The sequence below is a fragment of the Lytechinus variegatus genome, chromosome 8 (assembly GCF_018143015.1).
Source record: "Lytechinus variegatus isolate NC3 chromosome 8, Lvar_3.0, whole genome shotgun sequence".
Taxonomy (NCBI): domain Eukaryota; kingdom Metazoa; phylum Echinodermata; class Echinoidea; order Temnopleuroida; family Toxopneustidae; genus Lytechinus; species Lytechinus variegatus.
In genome coordinates this window covers 34,219,049-34,236,218 of record NC_054747.1, presented here as the reverse complement: position 1 = coordinate 34,236,218, position 17,170 = coordinate 34,219,049, and the positions used below count along the sequence as shown (strand labels likewise).

Genomic DNA, 17,170 nt, shown 5'->3' with positions numbered 1-17,170 from the left:
AAAGACAATCTAAACAGTTTTTATGTCTCACCTGCATAGCAGAGTGAGACTATAGGTGCCGCTTTTCCGACGGCGGCGGCGTCAACATCAAATCTTAACCTGAGGTTAACTTTTTGAAATGACATCATAACTTAGAAAGTATATGGACCTAGTTCATGAAACTTGGCCATAAGGTTAATCAAGTATTACTGAACATCCTATTAGAGTTTCATGTCACATGACCAAGGTCAAAGGTCATTTAGGGTCAATGAACTTAGACCATGTTGGAGGAATCAACATCAAATCTTAACCTGAGGTTAAGTTTTTGAAATGTCATCATAACTTAGAAAATATATGGACCTAGTTCATGAAACTTGGACATAAGGTTAATCAAGTATCACTGAACATCCTGTGCGCGTTTCAGGTCACATGACCAAGGTCAAAGGTCATTTAGGGTCAATGAACTTTGGCCGAATGGGGGTATCTGTTGAATTACCATCATAACTTTGAAAGTTTATTGGTCTAGTTCGTTAAACTTGGACATTAGAGTAATCAAGTATCACTGAACATCCTGTGCGCATTTCAGGTCACATGACCAAGGTCAAAGGTCATTTAGGGTCAATGAACTTTGGCCGAATTGGGGGTATCTGTTGAATTCCCATCATAACTTTGAAAGTTTATGGATCTGATTCATGAAACTTGGACATAATAGTAATCAAGCATCACTGAACATTTTGTGCAAGTTTCAGGTCTCATGATTAAGGTCAAGGTCATTTAGGGTCAATGAACTTTGGCCGAATTGGGGGTATCTGTTGAATTACCATCATAACTTTGAAAGTTTATGGATCTGATTCATGAAACTTGCACATAAGAGTAATCAAGTATCACTGAACATCCTGTGCGAGTTTCAGGTCACATGATCAAGGTCAAAGGTCATGTAAGGTCAATGAACTTTGGCCATGTTGGGGTTTTTTGTTGAATAACCATCATATCTCTGTAAGTTTATTGGTCTAGTTCATAAAAAGTGGACATAAGAGTAACCATGTATCACTGAACATCTTGTGTGAGTTAGAGTAGTTTTCAAAGTCAGCACTGCTGCTATATTGAACCGCGTGATGCAGGTGAGACGGCCAGAGGCATTCCACTTGTTATGTCTTAACTCTTATATTCTGCAAGTCGAGTGTTGAAATAACGAATTGTTATTGCTTGCATTCACTTTTTTCAGATAGTTTGTATTCTAATATTGTCAGATCCATTTCAGTCCAAGTGTCCACTTCAAAAAAATAAGCAATTGGATAAGAACATATGACAAAAAAATTTGAACCCTTCATCAAAAAAAGATAAAAATTTATCATTGTTCCGTAACACAAAGGTCAGCTATTGATCAATTTTTATCTTTTTTTAAAATAAGGGTACCATCTGATCAGATGCAGTGTCTTTCCTCAGTTTGTTGGTCAATAGAATGAGTTACCAGAGAAAAATTAAGTTTAAATGGGGGGGGAGGTGGAACTTAGAGATCAAAATCAAAGTATCTTAATTACCGACATAGAGAGACTCGGTTTTAAGTCCTTATTATCATAGACCATACCTGTAACAATGATTCCATAGTAAGAGCAGTAGGTTGGTAACGGTGCACGCATTGATTATGAGAAAGATGCTAGTCAGCATGGTCCTTTGAAGAATGCCCATTGTCTCTGAAAACTACATTCTTTCTGTCAAAAGCAGCTATACATGCAAAATGAGTTCCATTACTACATCAGATCTGCATAAAGAATTTTTTTTAATCATTAACAGGTATACAATATAGGGATTTTTTTCATAACTTCAGATTTGCTCATGACTTTGTACTTTTAAAATATTTTCATAATTAGAATTCATTCCCCACGCCTTTTTAAAAGTTACAAAGGGTAAAATATAATTATGAAATTTGGGGGCAAATCCAGGATTTTCCAAAAGTGGGGGCGCATTTTCCCAATTAAAATGTTGATAAGCAAAGATGAGGGGGTCTTCAAAAAAAAAGGAAATTTCATCTTCGGATAGATTTGACAAGCTAAAAAAAAAAGAAAAGAAAAAAAAAGGTCTTCACTTTCAAAAGCAGGGGGGGCACACTTCTCTTTTAACGGCACTTTTACATTACGAATTTTAATTGTGCCTCTCAAAGGTGGGAGGGGCCACAGGCCGACGTTCCAAAGTTACATTTTTATATTGTATTTCTTTGTTTTTAGAATTTCTTTTGCTTTTTTTGTGTTTTCATATTTTTTAATGAAAACACACATGTGCTCCTTCCTAGGTGCACGGGGTGTCCCTTTGTTCCTGTATTGGTTTGAGTCGTGGTTTGAAATACCCATGCATGTTTGTTTGTTTGTTGTTGTGTTATTGCTTGTGCAGAGGTGTGTTTGATTCCATGTTAATGTTGATGTTAAGGTGTATGAAAACAAAAACCGCTGAAAAACGCACTCATCACCATGGAAAAAAGAACAGTAGCTTTCAATATTGTGTCATTTTGCAACTTGAATTTTGACCTTGCCCCACATTTCAAGGCACTGCACCGCCATGTAAAACATAATTATATCATGTAGGTTATCATTTTAAAAAGAACTAAATGATCTATTCATTATTATTAATCACACATTAATATTCACTAAAACCGAGGAGGGATTATTGATCGAAGTCAGATTCCAAACTTTTTTGATGAGTATACAGTGCGTCCCAGAAAAAAACGAAACCGAGATTAAGCGATGATTTATGATAACTTAATCACAAATATAATAGACAAATGACCTACCAATGTAAAGCTTAGAATCTCCTCTTTCATCTGATATTACTTAGATTATTCCTCATTCACGCATGAATGAGCAAAAACAATTTGAAGAAAGGATACCAAAAACTCATTTGGCGGGGGTATCTGAATAAAAAAAATAATCACATGCCTAAAAAGTTCGATATCTGCTCTTTTATTTGATACCTAAATCACAAAAAAGATTGTCAAGAAGTAAAAAAGTTATATTCCCTCGAAATAATGCTTACAAGTATTTCAATAATTTCATTAAATAAACGTGTTTTCACCGGTTTCCCACAGAAGCTATTGCATGGTTAACAAAAGACTTGATGCATGGCTGATCGTCAACAAAACGGAGTGTCGAGTAAGTTTGAACGCTAGCCTGTAAAACCTCAGTCTTCATTTAATAAAATTATTGAAATGCAAGCCTTATTTCGAATAACCAGAACTTTGTTATTTCTTGACCATTTCAGCAATTGAGGTATCAAATTAAATAACAGATATTGATCTTTTTAAAAATGTGATTTTCCTTTTGAAACCCAGATACAGCCCGCCAGATGACTTTTTGGTATCCCCTATTCAAATTGTTTTTGCTCACTCACGCCTGAATAAGATATAATCTAAGTAATTTCAAATGAAAGAGGAGACTCTAAGCTTTACAATGGTAGGTCATTTGTCTATTGTATTTGTGATTAAGTTATAAATCATCGATAAATCTTGATTTCGTTTTTTGGAGGACGCACTTTATATACATGTATATATTGTATTTTTTTATTTATCTATATTATCTATGGTTCTTAAAAGTGTGTTCCAAAGCTATGTTGCTGTACATTATTAAATATAACAGGACAATAGCATCGTATGAAATGACTTTTAGTTGAAACATTTTAATTGACACTGTTCTCCAAGTCCTCTCAGACTGTAGCTTTGCTTTCACCCCCTAAACGCATATGGGCGCCAAGGCAGATATATGCATTATAAGTTTACGTTTAGTATTATAGTATTTCTTTTATTATTATGAATAATCAATTAGGGACCATTGTCAGGTAGGAAGTGACTGAAAGAACAGGCGTTTATGATGAGAAACTGTTTTTGTACGATATGGGCATTATTATAGTCTTCGTGAAAGGTGAGCCAATTGAGTCTCGGTACTTCGAAAGGGGGAGGAAAAGACCAAACCATCATCCCTTTTTTTATTCTCTTTCTTCCTTTTCTCCCTTTCCTTAATCTCTCCTTTTTATTATCATCGCAATCGACCCCCTCCCCCCCCCCCCCCCCCGTCTGAGGGCTGCATAAATATAGCTCTGTCTGGTAAAAATTCACTATATAGAGAGAAAAAGAAGCTTACGAACATCGTTAACGACTTAACATGACAACGCATTTCATCCTTGACTATACATGTTTATAGTTCGTTTTATTTCCTTCTTTCGTAAACATTCGTAAAATGGTGGTTAAAAAGTTCAAAAGATAGATGAAAGCAGATTTGTACAGAATGAAATGATTATGTAAATCGTGTCTCTTGCACGAAAGAGTAGGATTCTGATGACAAAAGTTACACAAACTGTACATTCTGAAATAAAGAGGGGGCCTTAAAAAAAGCCATGCTTGTCAAGACAAGGCCCCAATCAGGATACGATACGTGTATAATGATGCTTCAAATACCTTCAATAAAACCCCAAAACTAAATCTACATATGGAAAGAAAAAGAAAGGAGATACAAACGGAAATTAGTAAATGAAGGAAAGAATGACTCAAGACATACATTAATTTATATACAGAATTGAAAAAGACAGCAATGAAAAGGAAAGAAAAAAGATTATGAAGTGAGGAGAAGGGTTCCGAGGAGATATTGAGATAGCAAAGAAAGAGAGTGAGAGATGGGAGGTGTACATACAGCATAATCTGACAATATGACATTTTAAATTGAGTTAATGCATTTGTCAGAGTACCATTTTCAAAATCATACATGATTGAACCTAACTGCAAGAGATAGATATCCTCTATCTTCAATGATTTGTTACTGCGAAACAAAACATTACAATGAGCAGGATAACTAGCCAGAAAAACAATATTCTTTGCGAGTATCTTATCTACTTGTGTTTTTTGGTGACTTGCCCAGGCAACACTCCGTAATCAGGATGAGGTAAAACTAGAGTAGAATACAGAATGAGCAAAGTTTCTTGTACCAAAGATCGTAATGTATAGATTACATGTATTTTTAATATGACTTAAAGGACAAGTCCTTTAAGTCCATTAAAATCGGATGTAAAATAAGAAAGTTATGACATTTTAAAGTTTCGCTTAATTTCACAAAACATTTATATGCACATCCTGGCTGGTATGCAAATGAGACTATGACGTCATCCAATCACTGGGCGTTGTGGCGTGCGCCTGTAATCCAAGCTGTGGGGAAGTTACAAATTGATGCAGAGGTTCGAGGTTCGAACCCTGGTCACGTCTTTCGGATGGTGACGTTAAAGGTCGGTCCCAGACGTAAATAATCATATCTGATTGATACACGTCTGACAAAACTCAAATACACACACACACTATTCTTTTGTATTTTATTATGTGAAATATGAAATATTCTAATTTTCTCCTCTTTGTCAAGTGATACAACAATTCCTCCCTGAATGCGTAGATTTAGCATTGTTTTATACTATATGGTTCAGTCAAGTTGTTCCTTATTGTCAGATCTATAAGAAGTGAAATATTGTTTAATTCAAACAATAAAAAAAAGAAATAGTGAGTGATGTACATCATCGACTGAGTCACCTACTTATGCATATCACTGTTTTGTGAAAAATAAGCGAAACTTAAAAAATACATAACTTTCTTATTTTACATCCGATTATGATGAAATTTTCAGCACAACGCTAGCTGATCTGTCTCTGTTTATTCAAGTCAGTATTTTTCCTGGGGTGGACTTGACCTTTGACATATTGCTGCAATGATAGTCACGGGTCAAGATCTCAATTCTCACTACGAGCAATTTCTAATCCAAAGAACTTAGTGGATGTTACCATCATAATGTTAACATTGTCAAAAGGGAAACCTAGCGGTGAATCTGACTGAGAATGACTGAAAAGCATGTATAGTAGTTAGTTTCCTCAAGATTCAAAGGCAACTGGTTTGCATGGATCAACCAGGGGCGTAGATAGCGGGGGGGGATGGGGGATGCATCCCCCCCAGAATTTTAGGTGGGGGGGATGGTGTGTACAATCATCCCCCCAGGTTTCTGTGGGGAAGAAGCAAAACTATACAGTAATAAAGCAATGAATGCTAGTTAAAATCAATAAATAATAATAGCAGTAATAATCATAACGTACAGCAATGACAAACATGATCAAAATTGGACTTTTATTCAGAGTCAATCATCTTATATGCATTTACAACTTGCAAGTTTTAAGTAATAACAACTGTCTTGCGTCGTCATATACATTTAAGGATCGTTATTCAGAGTTTCACCAAGTACATTTCCTTATAATAATTATGTATTTGCAAAGGAGATAAGTTCAAAATATTTCATTACAGATTTAAGAAAGTGTCGCTTAATCACTCCCTTTCAGAGCAATTGCTTTCATAACACATTAACACTGTTCAAACGAATTAATAAGAAATTACCTATACACATACACTGACCCTTTTCCCTGCTGGCCATGTCCTCAACCCCTACTTTGCAAAGGAAAGGTGAAAATTTTCAGTCTAAACAGTTTAAACAGAGTGTGCTTATCATTTTAGTGTCCGCATATCTGCACGTGGATAAGAAATATAATGTTGAGCTTTTTTTATTTTACCCCTATTACTATAATTGTAATTGATATTTTTTTAGTTATTTGGCTGTTTATTTGTTTATTCCTTTAGTTGTTGATTCATTCGTTTGATCATTAACAATATCGCTACTTTTAAAAGAGTATACTACTATACTAGTAAAATAAGGAATACTAGTTATTCTAGATCATGTTTAGCAGGACTGTCATGACCAAGATGATAACTAGACATCCGACAAATGACATTTATCTTATGATCATCTTTACTCATTGTCATTAATCAAACAAAAGATTACTGTCATGAGAAATGTGCAAGGAAGTTTGTTTATTACTGGATGCCCTGTTTATTGCTGAAAGCAAAGTGATTAAAAGACACACGAGATAATCCATGAGGCAGATCGTGTTATTTTGTTATCTTTAACTCGTCTGCTTTGGCCCATGATATTTTGTTGTTATCTCCTTATATATATATAATATATATACATATATATTATATATATATATATATATATAATAATATAATATATATATATATATATATATGTATATATATATATATATATATATATATATATATATATATATATATATATATATATATATATAATATATATATATATGACCCAGCGAGGGATCATCCCCCCCAGGTCTAGGGACCTGTCTACGCCACTGGGATCAACTAAACTGCATTTTCTTGTCCGTTGTTAACATTTTCTTACTAAGTATTGGGATCTTTAAGGAAAATAAACTAGAGTCATAAAAAAATGAATGATGAATTATCAGATGAAAGAAGATGAGATCGTTATGAGACTCCACATCATATGGTTTGATGACTTGAGTCGGTTCCACATCCCATACATTCGTAATTCCGAATCTTTGTTATTCCGAAGGTTCGGATATTCCGAAGGTTCGTTATTCCGAAGGTTCGTATATCCGAAGGTTCGTAATTCCGAAGGGTCGTTAATCCGAAAACAAAATGAGGTTCGTAATTCCGAAGGTTCGTAAATCCGAAAACGAAATTAATGAGGTTCGTTAGTCCGAAAACGAAATGATTAACGAACCTATTTCGTTTTCGGATTAACGAACCTTCGGAACATCGAACCTTATTTAGTTTTCGGATTATCGAACCTTCGGATTAACGAACCCTTTTACGTTTTCGAATTAACGAACATCGAGGTATAGGCAATTTACGTGTTTCGGAACTACGAACCTTCGAAATTACGAAGTGTAACCGTTCCACATATAACCATATACTGTTTTCTGACCATATAAGTAACTCCTGAACCAACCAAGAGCTTTCATTCGTCTTAGCACAACTAGATGTGAAAGATAAATAAAAAAAACGTACACAGTAGAACTCACAATACCATGCACAATATCCTTTATCAGCTCGTTTCTAATGCCATCAAACCCAAGACTCCAATGTTTAAAGATATGTTCATTTTTTTTGTTTTGCCAAGTTATTAAAATCAAACTCTTCCGATCATATTGATTCAGTCACACGATTGCCACACGAGTGAACTTTAATCTTGTTTGTTTAAACATATAGCACGCTGGGGATATCAGCCCAAATTGAAAAATGACTAGCTAATATAAGACGCATGTAGGTTACAAACACAAAGGGGGGGGGGATACCCCAACTATCAGGGTGAAAGGTCGTAGAGGTAATCCTAAATATCCCCTCTGTCTTCGAGACCCTATGACCTCTCCAGCATGAACAAACTTTCCCATATCCATTTTATCGACCTATAGTATGAACACCCTTGCTTTATTTTGCCCCCATCTTTGACTAACACGTACAACGATCCTGTTATGCCCTAGCGTTGGCTATTCATCTAGTCAAGGACTATCTTGAGTACATGGATACGGTAGATAGGGTGATCGAAAGTCAAGAGTTCACCCGTTATGTGCTGTCAAATATGTATGTATATATATTGCCAAGTGGGAGTTTATATTTCGAAATACGACACAGCTCCTTGAATCGTGCAACATGGATGACAACGGTGCGTCTAGACCAAACACTTTGCTAAAACAGAAGCTGTTGTTTTGGCAACTGCTTCTGCTGGCGAGTGTAGGGAGTTTTCAGTGCTGTAGTGGCGCGCGGTTTCTCGTCCCGTCTATAACGTTGATACGAACACCAAGTCACCACATGACGCTTACAACCATAACTCAAGCCCTGGTGCAGCGCGGTCATGAAGTGACATTTCTCATCATTGATCACCAGGGAGCTGGTGGTTTCCTGCCAGATTCCTACACGTCAAAGATTATACTTCCGAATCCCATGACGGACCAAGATTTACAGGAGTTCATTGATATCAAGGATTCTTTGACGGATTTGATTAATATGACCAAGCTAGAAGCAATGAGGGACCCACGACCATGGAAATTAAAAGAGTATGGTGATTTTGGTTGTGGTGTTTTGCTTGAAAATACAGCTATTCTTGAGCAACTGCGGCTTGCAAACTTTGATGAACTTATAACGTACCCCATCGCTGATATCTGCGACACCCTTCTTGCAGCCTACCTGGATATTCCATTTATCGTTGTAACAGGGACAAAAAGAGTTCTGGCCTTTCACGAAGGGATGCTGGGTATTCCGACCCCAGTTTCCTATGTGCCTTTCAGTATAATATTCACACCAAAGCTGGGACACCAAATGACTCTCTTTGAACGCATCCAGAATGCACTAATGTTCTACGGTGCACATTCTGCAATTGAATACTTTACTGTCTATCGCCATCTACGTCATCTTCAACGAACCTATGGTATTCGACCAGACCTGACTCCATGGCAGATCATCAGTAAAGCAGACCTTTGGTTGTGCCATAACACTTGGGCCCTTGAATATCCAAGACCTATAGCTCCGAATTGGATCCCTATTGGAGGACTTACCATCAAGGAGCCAAGACCCCTCCCGGAGGATCTAGAAAGATTTATTCAAGGATCTGGAGATCATGGGTTCATTGTATTTACTTTGGTAAGCAAAATCTTTGATCGCCTCTAAAACAGCTAGTGGTTGGAAGAAAATTGACCTAGCACCAATTTTACCTAATGAAACCACATAAAGCAAATTTCTTTTATTCAGCTTTTTTTCTTCGTTTCGTGAGGTATCTTCATTTTTTAGAAAAATGCGTAATGAGCCACATTTTCCGAAGGGTCCAGAAATGGCGTACATGGGGCAGAATTGTTTTGAAGATCTACATGAGAGCGAGCAGATATTGTGACATTGATAGAGGATCCTCAACCTCCAAAATTGTTCTGCTCTTTCCACAGCTGTGAACATTTTTATTAAACTTCTACTGAATAGATCAAGACAAACTGTAGAGAGACCCATTTATGTTCACAGCTTTTTGTGATCAAACCTGCCTAGCCACCACTATGTCTACCGTATATTGTTGCTGCCCTACTCACAATCCACTGCTCAATTCACGCCTCTGCATGGGACAGGGTCTGCTGCCAAGATAGAAAAGGTAAAGAGGCCTACCATAGTTGCAGCCAGTAGTAATGGGAACTGGACTTACTTCACCTCTCGATGGTCCAATCATGTGGAGGCTACCAAGATTTCTGGCAAGGACAAGGTTTTGCAACACCTTGAGTGCTGCGATGAGCCTCTTCACAAGGACCTTACAAGATCCTCGATCTGGCGTCAGCCTCACCACCAAGTCTGAACCAAAGGTGCTGGCGGCCATCAAGGGGCTCACTGTGCGGGAGGAAAACACCATGGTGGCTCGGATGGCACTACATAGCATGCGTCAGGATCGGGACGAGACAATTTGCAGCTTTGATCGGGCCCGCTTTCCTGGTCAAGCCGGGATCTTTAAGTTCATCATTAAGTGCCTAGGTTGCTCTATGGATTTGTCAACTACACTGATGAGATACTGCAGGATGCCCTGACCAGGGGAATCGCTGACCCCGTGATTCAGCTCGACCTCTTGGGGGACAAGAACCTGACCATGGACTTAGAAGATGTCTTCCAATTCATTGAGGCAAAGGAGGCAGGCAAGCGTTCTGCTTCATCTCTTCTGGACTCTCACGTCGTGAACTTTGCTAGCAGCTCATGTCAGAAAACCAAGCAAATGCACCTCAAGAAGGCCAAGACTTGAGTAACTACTCTGGCAAGAAGTGACATGGATAGGGTTCCCCTGCTTGCATCCGTAAGACACAGTGTGATGCCTATGAACACAAATGCAGGCACTGTGATAGATTCCACCACATGGAGAACGTGTGCCACAGCAGGGACAAACCAAAACAGCGACCCCTGAGGGACAGGAGAATGTTTCATTGACTCCCTTTGCCCTGTCCATGGCTATGATCGTTCTTGCGGAGGCCATGGCATTCCCCTTGATCATCACGTTTATGATAGCCTTAACCAAGCATGGATCAGATGGAAGTCTTCCCCACAACCCTTTGTAGATGGGACTGCTCAGGTCGTTCCTGATGACTACGAAGCTCTTTGGTTTTGCTCCTTCCCTACGATGCCTCAATCTACCCCTGCTATGGCTGACGCCGGGTGCCAGAGCTGCTGAGCCGGCATGAACATACCTTGGATTACGTCAGAAGGACCTCATCCCTGTCAGTATGAAGATGCAGACTACCAATGAAGGGGGCGTCCGGATTCTTGGGGCCATTACATTGAGTCTGTCTGGCACGGCTGCCCGAGGCCGTACTGTCCGGACAAGACAGCTTACCTACGTCACAGACAGTTTTCATCAACTCTTCCTCAGCCGGAAAGCCTGTGTTGGCCTTTGAATCATCCATACTTGCAGACGATCCCTTGTTTTCCAGCACCGTCTAATATCACCGATGTGCGGTCATGGTTCGAAGAATCTTTTGCCTTCAGCATGACAAAGAAGATGTTACCATTTTGTCAGCTCCTGAAACCCAGTACGCCATTCGTCTGGGCTACTGCCCTCCTGCGTGCCTTGAAGAGTCCAAGGCCGTCAAGATCGAAGATGACGTGATGATATTTTACTCCAGCAAGCCTACCTGCCTGGCAAAGGACTGGCCTAAGGATGGCATTGGCTTTTGGCTTCTGAAGAGACACTGCTGCAACTGCGGTACAAGTTCAGAATGTTCCATGTCCCTGGCGTCCATCACCCAGCTACAGATTGCCTCTCTCGCCACCCTACAGGCAAGACAGCGAAATTGCACCTCCCAGATGACGTAGCCATGGTTGATGTCGTGCCCCTGTCATTCCTGCACTCATCACTGCTGATGGTGGGCTTTCAGACCTCGGACCCTTCCACTGATTCGGTTGAAGTCTGCACACTATCCTCTGCCGTGTGTGCCTTGGACTCTATTCACCTCAAATCAGTTACATGGGATAGAGTGCGTTCTGCGACAGCGAGTAATGACAACATGCAGACCCTCCTCGAACTCATCGAGTCTGGTTTGCCTGTACATCGCCATCCATTCCACACCCATTGCGTGAATACTTCCAGTTTCATGATGGACTTTCTTCGATTGATGTGGTTATCCTCTACAGTGATCGTGTACTCTTTCCTCCGAGAAGTCTTGTCCCACCTGCATGCTGCTCACCAATGGGTTACAAAGGATTCAACTATTTTATCATAGAGGACAAGTACTCAAATCGGCCATTCATAGAAAAGTCTGAACAGGGGGCAAATGGACTCATTACATGTCTTCGCCGCATCTTCGCCACTTTCGGCATTCCTGACGAGCTTGCCTTCTGATGGCGGCCCCGAGTTCACAGCGGTAGCTTCGCGCCGTTTCCTTGCGGATTGGGGCATCCATCATCGTCTTGCCTCTGTCGCATTTCCCATAGCAACTGTCAAACTGAGATTGCTGTGAAGACAATCAGGCGCTTCATCATGAGCAACACAGGCACTACTGGATCCCTGATACGGATCACTTTCAATGGGCAATACTCCATTATCGCAACACATCTCCCCGGGACACAAAGCTCTCCCCAGCAATGTGTGTCTTTGGCCACCCGATCCAGGACTTTATCCCTATCGCCCCTGGCAAATAAAAGACACTCGACACCTGGTGCGAGACCTTACAGCCAAGGGAAGAGGCCCTTCGCAACCCTCACATGAAGGGAGTAGAATGCTGGAAGGGGCACATCAAACGACTTCTTTCCATTGTTGTTGGCAACCACGTCCGCGTTCAGAACCAGACAGGGCTCCATTACACTGAAATGGGACATAAGACCAGCGTCATGATTGAAGTACAGCTGCATGGCCAATACCTAGTCCGTGATGATGGATCCGGCTGGATCACACTAAATAATTGCAAGTATTGGATTGCACTCCGGGACATTGGCCCTAGCCGCCAAGAATGGTGGAGGACGACCTTCGTGCCTGAAATTATCCATTCCTCATCCATCCCATCTGAAACCAGCTGATACGTCTGATGGTGCATGGACAACCATCACCCTCTCCGTGTCCTGTTGTGCCCATTCAGGTTCTCCGTCAGCAACCTGGGGCCGTTTCATAAAGCTGTTCGTAAGTTAAGAGCTACTTTAAGAACGACTGGTGATCCTTTCTTACGCGCTCAACCGTCGCCAATGAATATACCATTTACCACAAGAAAGGATCACCAGTCGTTCTTAAAGTCGCTCTTATAACTTACGAACAGCTTTATGAAACACCCACCGGGGCCCATTGCCGACAAATGCCCACCACCAATGACGGATCACCCTGATGCCTCCCGCCATCCACACCCTATCGATGTCTTGTCATCCCCAGCCGGTCGTGCTGCCCCATTGCGTCAGTTCCTTCTGAAGCTCACCCTTCGACCGCCTTCTACTCCATCCCCTGAGGAAGACTTTATCGCTCCTGCTGCCACCCAAGCTCCTTTACCCAGGCGATCTCTCCATAAGGCCAGTAGACACGTTTGGCACTAATATTAAGAGATGTCTCCCTAGCAGGCAATGACATACTTCTTGTGTTCTTGGAGTTTTTGTTCCTGTCGGTGTTCGTTGTCAGTGTTATTTGGACGTTGCGGGGTTTTTTTTCTTTTACCCTTTGGAGTTAACTTTTTTTGAGGAACCTGCATAGACAGTACTTTTTGGACAGGAATTTCGTCTTTGCCACAACTCGCTTTATGATCAATTCTCATTGCGCCAATGGCTTGGGGGAGATAGAGGATTCTAAAACCTACTTCTCCTGTTCTGCTCTTTCCGCAGCTGTGAACATTGCTGATTCAGCATCTATTGAATAAATTAGTGACAAACGATACAGAGACCCGTTTAAAGGTCAAGTCCACTCCAGATAATTGTTGATTCAAATAAAAAGACATAAATCAAACAAACATAATGCTGAAATTTGAGCAAAATCCGATGTAAAATAAGAAAATTATGACATTTCAAACTAAGATTTCGCTTATTTTTCACATAACAGTTATATGCACAACTCACTGACATGTAAATGAAAGAGCCGATGTCCCCATCACTCACTATTCCTTTGTTTGTTTGAATTATACAATATTTCAATTTTTACCAATTTGACATTAAAGACCAATTTAACTGAACCATAAAATGTTATAACAATGGTAATGCGCATGTTCAGGACGGAATAAGACTTTGTTTCACAGGACAATGAGGAGAAAATTTGAATATTTCATACACTAAAATACAAAAGAAATAGTGATTGAGTGAGTGTTGTCATCGGTCCCCTCATTTGCATACCGACCAGGATGTGCATATAACTGTTTTGTGAAATTAACCGAAACTTAAATTTATCATATCTTTCTTATCTTACATCCGATTGTGAAGAAATTTTCATTTTTATGCTTGTTAGATTTTTCTTTTTTTATTCAAATCAATGTTTTGTTGGGATGGACTTGTCCGTTAATTGATAATTCCCCCCAAAAAAAAAAAATCATTGATAGATTTTTTTTACATAACATAGAAATAACAGCATCATATTTTCCCCTTTACCTTTCACGTTTATATTCTCTTTTCTTTTTTGGGGGGGTGGCGGAAGCCAATAAATTTAGGGGGTGTCCACCTGATATCACATGTAAAAAATAGGACAAGCGACCAAAAAATTTTTGAGAAACCAAAAAAAAAAGGTCATCAACCTAAATTTTAGGGGGGACAACACACGTGTCAAGGGGGTCCACGTGAATAGAGGGGGGACGCAGGAAAAAAAATTGACAAGCAAAAAAAAAAAAAAAAAAAAAAAAAAAAAAAAAAAAAAAAAAGGTTATCAAAACAAAATTTAGGGGGGACCGTCCCCCCCACCTAAAATTTAGGGGGGGACACGTCCCCCCCGCTTCCGCCGCCTATGGGTGTCCAGTCCATGCCTAAAGCCCCCCCCCACTTTCATATCTGAACACAAGTCCTTTAACGCTATTGACAATTACACTTGCTTTTTAGAAATGATTAATAATCTTCATCATCTGAAATTATTGTACACCTCTTGAGTTTTGGTCTGATATTCTTCGTTTGTTTTGCTCTTTTTGTCAAAAGGGATCTTCGAATAAAGCTCTTGCGAGTGGAGCCCTCAATGATGTAATTTCAAAAGTTTTCAGTGAATTGCCACAGAGGATACTGTGGAGATATTTTGGGGAAAAGCCCCGTTACCTAGGCAACAACACACTGATCTCGGAGTGGCTTCCACAAAATGACCTTTTAGGTAAGATTTTTTTTAATATGGTGTTTTATTTATTTTATTAATCTGGATGGGGTGCAAATAATTACCTTAATATTTGACCATTTGATCCATGGCAGTTGGAAGCAGGGGTGCTGGTGGTGCTGAAGTACCCCCGATCTTCCTAGGGGTGCTGCGTGTATTATTCTCCACTGAGGCAGCACCACCTGAAATTCTGGTAGGTATCGAAAAATTGAAAAGTGTATACTAAAATGACGTACTTTAAAAAATTGTGTTTTTTTTCATTTATTAATTTTATTTGTTTATTTTTTTGCTTTTTCTAGTTTGGGCCAAAATGACCTTTCTTGGGGGTGGCTTTTCAAATTAATACCAACACCCCCAGTTGAATAATCGATCGTTCCCAGGGCTCTGATTTGACCCTAGGTACTTTTATTTTCGACGACTTTTAGGATCGTGGGTCATGAAGACGAAATATCACCAGAACAGTCCAGTGGTAGAAATTATGTTGCTTTCCCTCAATCACAATCTTTGTGCAAAGAAATTATCCCCAAGACTTGCCTACAGAATCGCGTTCTGTTAAGAATACTGTTGGAATATTTACTGTTATTATTATTATTAACATTATTATTGTTATTATTATTATTACTATTACTTTTATTATCATTATTTCATTACATTTTCATTTATTTCCATCACCAGCTCATCCTAAAGCTCGGTTACTGATCTACCATGCGGGTAGTGCGGGGGTCTATGAAGCCATGAACTACGGTGTTCCGATGCTCCTCATGCCTCTGATAGGTGATCAGACTACCAATGCTTACCAGGTAGCAGCGAAAGGGATGGGTCTCGTTTTGGACGTGAATGATTTAAATGAAGACGAGTTTCGGACGAGTATTAACAAGCTTCTTAATGATGAAAGGTAGGCCTATTAATGTTTCAGAGACTGTTGCTTTATTTTGGTTTCACTTGGTTTCATGAGTGTGAGGTTTTTTGTATGTGTCTGATTACGACAATTGTGTTTGTTGGTGAAAAGGGCACGTTTAAGCCTTTATTTCTTTGATAAAGATTCGAGAATTTGATAAAACTATATTATAAGAAGTAGAAGTAGTAATATAGTACCAGTTAGTAGTAGTAGTAGTAGTAGTAGCTTCAAATCTTCCCTTAAGACATACCTTTTTCCTCAATAATTAATTACCCTTTTTATCTTGAATATTGTGGTAATTATTGCAAGTGTTAAATTGTTGTTCCTACATTGTAGGCGCTATGGTTTTTAGCGCCTCTAAATACACATTATTATTATTAGTAGTAGTAGTAGTAGTAGTAGTAGTAGTAGTAGTAGTAGTAGTAGTAGTAGTAGTAGAAGTAGTAGTATGGTGAAACACTAATGAAAAAAACAGACGAAAGAAAATATGAAATGACAGTAAATATGTTTATTGGCAGTGTTGTGAATTTTATAAAATATATTTGGCTCTTCTAATTTTCAGCTACAGGATAAGTGCGCAGCGGGCTTCGTTTATCATGCGAGACCAACTCGCCAGCCCTCTGGAAACGGCTGTATTCTGGATAGAACACGTGATCAAGTTTGGTGGAGATCATCTTCGTCTTCGTTCTACTGAAATGGGATTCATCGAACTCAACTCCCTCGACGTAGTCGCATTCCTAGTCGTTTTATCACTTTTCATTCTTTACATTGATTACTTCGTGCTTAGGGGGTGTTACAGATGTGTATGTAGAAATATGAAAAAACAAAAGACTGATTAATCAAATTAGACAATAGTTTGTCTTTTTTTCTTCTAATTGTCCAGAATGTAACAGAAATAATTTTATTTTTGAGGTAATTCGTCCTGTCTGAACAAATAACTGGCTAATTTCATAATATCCCTTCATATTTTTCCTTTTCTCTATCTTCTTTCTTTTTTATTTTCGTTGTCTTTTTTTTCTTTTCTGTTTCTTTCTTTTGTTCTTTGCCTTTTTCTTTTTTCTGTTTTTTATATTTTTTATATTTTTTACTCATTCCTCTTCCCTTTTAATTTGCTTTTGTTTTGATTGAAATTGAGATTTCA

The 17,170-nt window shown here is 39.0% G+C and overlaps 1 protein-coding gene across 1 annotated transcript; it reads left to right on the top strand.

Moving 5' to 3' along the window:
- Positions 1–8,507: 8,507 nt before the first annotated feature.
- Positions 8,508–16,964, top strand: LOC121420411 (UDP-glucuronosyltransferase 2C1-like). The gene is made up of 4 exons (XM_041615038.1): positions 8,508–9,505; positions 14,966–15,131; positions 15,807–16,026; positions 16,592–16,964. The coding sequence occupies exons 1-4, from the start codon at positions 8,519–8,521 to the stop codon at positions 16,866–16,868; spliced, it is 1,650 nt and encodes a 549-aa protein (XP_041470972.1). The 5' UTR covers positions 8,508–8,518; the 3' UTR covers positions 16,869–16,964.
- Positions 16,965–17,170: the final 206 nt, after the last annotated feature.